Source organism: Centroberyx gerrardi, chromosome 14 (assembly GCF_048128805.1).
Source record: "Centroberyx gerrardi isolate f3 chromosome 14, fCenGer3.hap1.cur.20231027, whole genome shotgun sequence".
Classification (NCBI taxonomy): domain Eukaryota; kingdom Metazoa; phylum Chordata; class Actinopteri; order Beryciformes; family Berycidae; genus Centroberyx; species Centroberyx gerrardi.
Window position 1 is genome coordinate 13447980 of NC_136010.1, and position 6000 is coordinate 13453979.

General features: G+C 45.7%; 1 protein-coding gene across 1 annotated transcript in view; it reads right to left on the reverse strand.

Moving 5' to 3' along the window:
- LOC139928489 (ERC protein 2) overlaps positions 1 to 6000 on the reverse strand; it is a 150301-nt gene that overhangs the window by 115824 nt on the left and 28477 nt on the right. Inside the window, exon 7 of the mRNA XM_071921060.2 lies at positions 605 to 772. Within this exon, the coding sequence (XP_071777161.1) occupies positions 605 to 772 (168 nt within the window). The remainder of the gene's footprint in view (positions 1 to 604; positions 773 to 6000) is intronic.

The window sequence follows — 6000 nt, forward strand, 5'->3', positions numbered from 1 at the left end:
AACTACACACACTGCACACTGGTAGCTGTCATCAAACTTACCAGGAAGACTTAAGACTTGTTTGAAAATGTTGTATTTTGCATTAATGAATAACCTTTTATTGAACTATATCGCACTATAGTTTCTGACTCCCTGTCTGGTCTTTTCAACTGATCTTTGTTGTATGGTGTATAGTGAGGCATTTTGTTATGTTGTCATTGTGTTTTTGATATTTTTTTTAATTGTAAACCCTCTCTGAGCCAAGCATCAAGCCAAATTTTGCTTACGGACAATAAAGTCTTAAATTGAACTGAATTAAACTGAAGTGAAATGAAATGAAGTGAATTGAACTACAGATCTCTGAGCAACAAAATGTTGCTGAGAACATTAAACTTACTGGGGTATAAAATGATCTAGAAATGTCTCCTTTTATGAACCACTGAAAGAAGTGGCCTCTCTACTAGGTGCAAGAACCATCCATTCAAAATGTATTTTTCATTTTGAATGAAATCAAGTTTTACTAACTCACAAGGAATTTGCTTTGTATGTGCTTCGGTAAAGGTATGGTTACACTAGATGCGACACTTGTAGAGACACGCTGCTATAATCTGTTGGGTGGACGTACCTTCTTCTGCAGGACGTTGACCTTCCTCTCCTTGACGTCCAGCATGTCCTTCATGTCTCGGATCTCTCCGGTCAGTGTGCTCTTTTCATCGGTCAGGTCCTGCAGCTGCTTGGTCTTCTTGGTTAGGAACTGCTCCTTCTCCTCCAGACGCACCCGCAGAGCATCCACCTGGAATGGACCGAGACAGGGAGGTAAGGACAGACAGGCAGAGAGGGAGTGAGACAGACAGACAGACAGACAGCCAGACTGGCAGACAGACAGACAGACAGACAGACAGACAGCCAGACTGGCAGACAGACAGACAGACAGACAGACAGACAGCCAGACTGGCAGACAGACAGACAGACAGACAGACAGACAGACTGGCAGACAAATACCTGTAGATTGGGAGTTTAACAGGCAGACTGTTGTGCCAAAATTGTCCCTTAAAAAGTGTGTTTCCTCTAGCAGTCTGTCCTCATTTTGTCCTCTGTGTTGTTGTTTTCTCACTGCACAGGGAAATGCACTTAATAAATGAGTAGATTAATGTATAGCCTCACTACTTCCTCATAGAATCAATGGACTCTTGTGGTATGAGATAAGATCACAAACAAGCGTGATTTCATTACGAGGCAACTAGGTAGGTTACTTTTGTTAGGCTACTTTCATTCTTTCTTTCAATGTTTTTAAAACATTGTTTTACCATTTGTAAAAGCAGCGATAGGAAAACATTCTACAAAAATGTAAATGAGTTTGGTACATTCTTCCCTGGCGTGAAATCAAGACAAAGACACACGTCCAGGGAAAACATTTTGAGGGGAAACACATTTTTAGGGGAAACAAATTTTGGCACAGACAGACACTTAAACAGACTAGCAGACAGGGAGATAGGAGGTTAGACAAGCGCACAAAGGGAAAAAGACATACACACACACACAGACAGAGAGATGGACAGGTATACAGATACACTGAAACTAAGTAGTCAGACAGTTGGAGAGGGAAACAGATCAGACTGACAGACAAAATATACAGAAATATACAAAAGGATTATGAGAAATAGACCCAGGGCTTACACAGTGATTTTTTTCCCATTCCCAGTCAGGTGGCCCATATGTTATTATTCAGTACTAGAACTGACGTGTCTCAACACATTCACTTGTTGACATTTGGAAGTAGTAAAAGTTCAGCTTTGACCTAATGTCCATTATATGAACCACTGTAGACTAATGCAGTAAAAGTGTGTGTGTGTGTGTGAGAGAGAGAGAGAAAGCCTGGAGGCGGTCCCATCATTTGTTATTGAGAGTACTGTATCATTGGGCCGGTGCTGCGCTGCCACAGATCAGGCTGCTCACACACTTCACACTCGTACATTAAAATCCTCCGTCTCTGGCTGTGTTCAGTGGGATGAGTGATATCTGAGCTCACTCCAGGACTTGTTATTGGACATATATCAGTGCTCTCCTGCACCGCCTACAGTGACACACACACACACACACACACACATACATACTCTCTCAGCTGGCTGTCATGGACAGAGAGTGTGCTCCCTCTGTTGCTCTTCGACACCTGATTACATTTCCAGCTTCTGTTCCCATGGCGCAATGACTGAACCCATGTGACCCTCATTTCAAGGTGCGCATGTGTGTGTGTGTACATGCGTATTCAAGACACACACACACACACACATAGAAAGAGAGAAGGAGAAAGAGAGAGCTTGTTAACGGTCATTTTAACGAGCGTAAGGTGGGCTCTGAGGGAACGGTGTGAAAACACTTTAAGCACGGACTCTGTTGTGCTCTCCACTCTCCAGTTCATCTCTCAACTACTTTACAGGGCACTTAGCGAGAGCCACAGAGGGAGGGGAGGGGGGTAATTTAGTAACTAAAGAGTAACAAACTATGTTAACCAAAAGGAAAACTGGCACTAATGGCTACTGAAACAGCAAATAATACAACGGATATACTGAGAGCGCTTTACTGTATATGTGGCTGGTAAGTGTGGGAAGGTATGGCTGCATTGGGCCAGAGTCAAGTCCTGCGTGCCTGTGTGTGTTGTGTGTGTGAGTGTGTGTGTGTGTGTGTGTGTGTGTGTGTGTGTCTGTGCATGTGTAAAATGAGAGTGCTCCATGCAGGCCACAGACACACAGAGGGCTGCTCTCAAGTAGTAGCATTAGAAGCAGGCCAGGACCCCCAGGTGTAAGATGGTGAAGTATTTATCTCATATTGCTCCTCTGGCAGACAACCAGGCCCTAATACTGAGACCCGCTCTGTCCTCCCCACTGGCACACACACACACTCCAGTGACACCACTAATCCTTTGTGTGTGTGTGACTGTGTGTGTGTGCGTGTGTGTGTGTGTGTGTGTGTATCCCTGTGTGTGCTCATGCCCATGTGCTACTACATGTGATTGTGTGTGCATGCATGTGTGCTTGCTACTAGTGGGTGTATGAGAGAGAAAGAGAGAGAGAGAGAGAGAGAGAGAGAGAGAGAGAGAGAGAGAGAGAGAGAGAGCATTAACTCCCCCGTCCCCAACCCCACCTGGCAAGGAGCAATTTAGAAAGAATGTAGCAGGGAGGCCGGACAGGAAATCCCTGCTGTCTCACCTGCGCTGGCCCACTAAGCTGTGATAGTGTACCGACGCCCTGCTAATACCCTCTTAAAGCACTCGCCGCTGCCAGACACACTACTCCGCAAACAGGGGGAGAGAGAGAGATGGATGGGTGACGGGACGGAGGGATGGAGAGAAGTGTGTGAGGGGACAGCGGCGCGGTTTGAGCGCGACGAGAAAGAGGGATGGAGAGGAGTAAGGGAGGGGGGAGCTGGAAGAGGGTAAGGAGGATACAGACAAGAAGAAGCAGGATGAGAAGAAGCAGGAGAAGATGGAGACCTCCCACCACACCTAGCCTTAGGAGTCCATAGAGCATACTGAGACCAATGACACACCGCTACACCACTGCTTGAAACCGCTACTCCATCAACAAGCCTGCTACAGGAAATACTGTATGGCTTTATCAGCTGGCATACATGCTGTGATGATAGACAGCTAACAAGTAGGGGTGATTAACCTCTCTCTTCTCCTTCTATTTCCTCTCCAACTTTCCTCTTTTTCTCCCCCCTCCTCTTCTAACACCACCTCTCTCTCTCTCTCTCTCTCTCTCTCTCTCTCTCTCTCTCTCACCGCCACTACCTCTCTTTCACCACTCCATCCCTCCCACCATGCTTCAAACTCTACAGGAGTTTTCCTATTGCCATTTGAAGGTGTGGGTCCTGCGGCGAGACAGAGTGATGTCTCGGTGTGGAGAAATCCCTCAAATCCTCAGCCAGGTTGTCTTTGGGTCTGGCCCACATTTCCCAACACTGACTTTGTGTGTCTGTGTGTGTGTGTGTGTGTGTGTGTGTGTGCGTATGTGTGTTCATGGTCTATGCGAGAGAGAGATAACACACATAGCAGAACTCCTGCTGTCTCCACGACAACCAGGGGACTCATTTGGCCTACGCAATTGGACACTGGAGAGGACATTCTGTTTTGTAATTACAGTGTTTCATTGGCTCAGAGCGAGAGAGAGAGAGAGAGATAGGGAGGGAGGGAGGGAGGGAGAGTGAGAGAGAGGGAGGTAGAGGGGCCCACTTCTGTCCAGTCTGGCCCGGTCCAAATCCAAAGGGGACATCGGAGATTGCATTGAGGCGTGCCGCTGAATAGATGAATTAAAAACACATCTATATCACCCCATCTTCCCCCCAAACCCCCGCATAAGCCTTCCAGCCCCTCACTCAACACCATATCATTTAAAAAAGGCCTTGATATGTTTTCAAGATTCCGTGGTTGCAAAACTATTAATTCTTGGCAATATGCTGTGGTTTTTTTTAAATGAACACAGTCACACACTCATAAGCATGCACTCTCAAGTACGCACACACACACACATGCGCAGATTCAACAGATTTACACATACACATACATGCATTCGCACGTACAAGCGTGCACATCCACACGCACACACACACACACACGCACACACACTCTTTCTCTCTCCTTGACTTCCTCTCTGTTGCTTGCAACGACAGCCAAATGTGGATTCTGGACATTGGTTAGCAAAGTAAAACAGAGGCTTAAAGAAAACAGCTTCTCTGTTTGTCCTCACCTCCCTTTTTCTGCCTCACATTTCATCATAAAAGTTTTTCTGGCAGGGGAATCTGCAAAGGTATCAAGCCCAACTTCGGCTCTGAGCCGCAATAAACAACACGGGGACTATATGAGTAGACCACAGTAAAAACGGCAGAACCAGAGACGATGGGGAGACCACAGCAAAGGCCTGGGGACACACCAACATTTACACACTCACACACCAACAGTTGCGCACTCACTCACACACACTCAGGAGTCCAAGATTGTCTCGGGAGGAGCTGCAGGAGCTTGATCAGAGAAACACGCCTAATATGATCTCCTCTCTCTCACACATACTTATACTCATTTGATCACACACTTAAAATACTCCTACACACACACACACACACACACAAGGCACAAGCACACATGCGCCGCAGTAGTTTAATTCATTGTTTAGCGCTGCAGTTCAAATAGTAAGATTCAATGTGACTTAGACTGACAACACTGCCATAAAAGCTGTTGCAGCCCCAGAGTTTAGTGCAGTCTGGGTCTGGTGGAGTTTATCTGAGGGCTGAACTCAGGTTGGGATGCTGCGGTGCGCTGCACACAGCTGTGTGAGCTATTCACTTCTCTGGCTGCACGTCGTCCAGCAAGCCTGTATAAATACGGCAAAGGGCAGCCATTAGACATCATTTATTTAAAGGATTGTGCTGTGAAATTAATCATCCAAATTTATGAGTTAATATTTGACTAATTGATGTTTGTCTTGCCATTAATGTGGCCAGGCCTGGAATGTATCACTGCAGGGAGAAGGGCTATTTCATTTCAAGATGATGCTAGACCACCGTAGAGTCTCTCATACCACCTATAATCATTCAAACATCTCTTTTTATTGGAATACCTTGCATCAAAGAGAAACCAATATCTTATGATGAAGAGGTAAGAGAATGAATATGGACATCTGAGTTCAAACAGGCAATTACTATTAGTTTGGCTTTCACTCTGAGTAATGTCTGCTGTATTAAGGATTGGTGAAAGGTGAATAAAAGAATGCAACATCCGCTGATTCCAGTCAATGTTGTTATAATAGAGTATATACACACTCTACTGCACCACACAGATGCACTTGACTGTGGGTATCTTACTCACGCAGATGTGAGGAGGCAGAGTGTTGAGTGATCCATAGTTTCCTGATGAGGCAATAGAAATTTCCAGTGGATGTCAGTGGGTCATAATTGAAGGTTGAGAGGTTAGGGAGCCTGGCTTAGACACATCTGTGGCATGAGACCAAAGCAGGATTTTTGTGTACG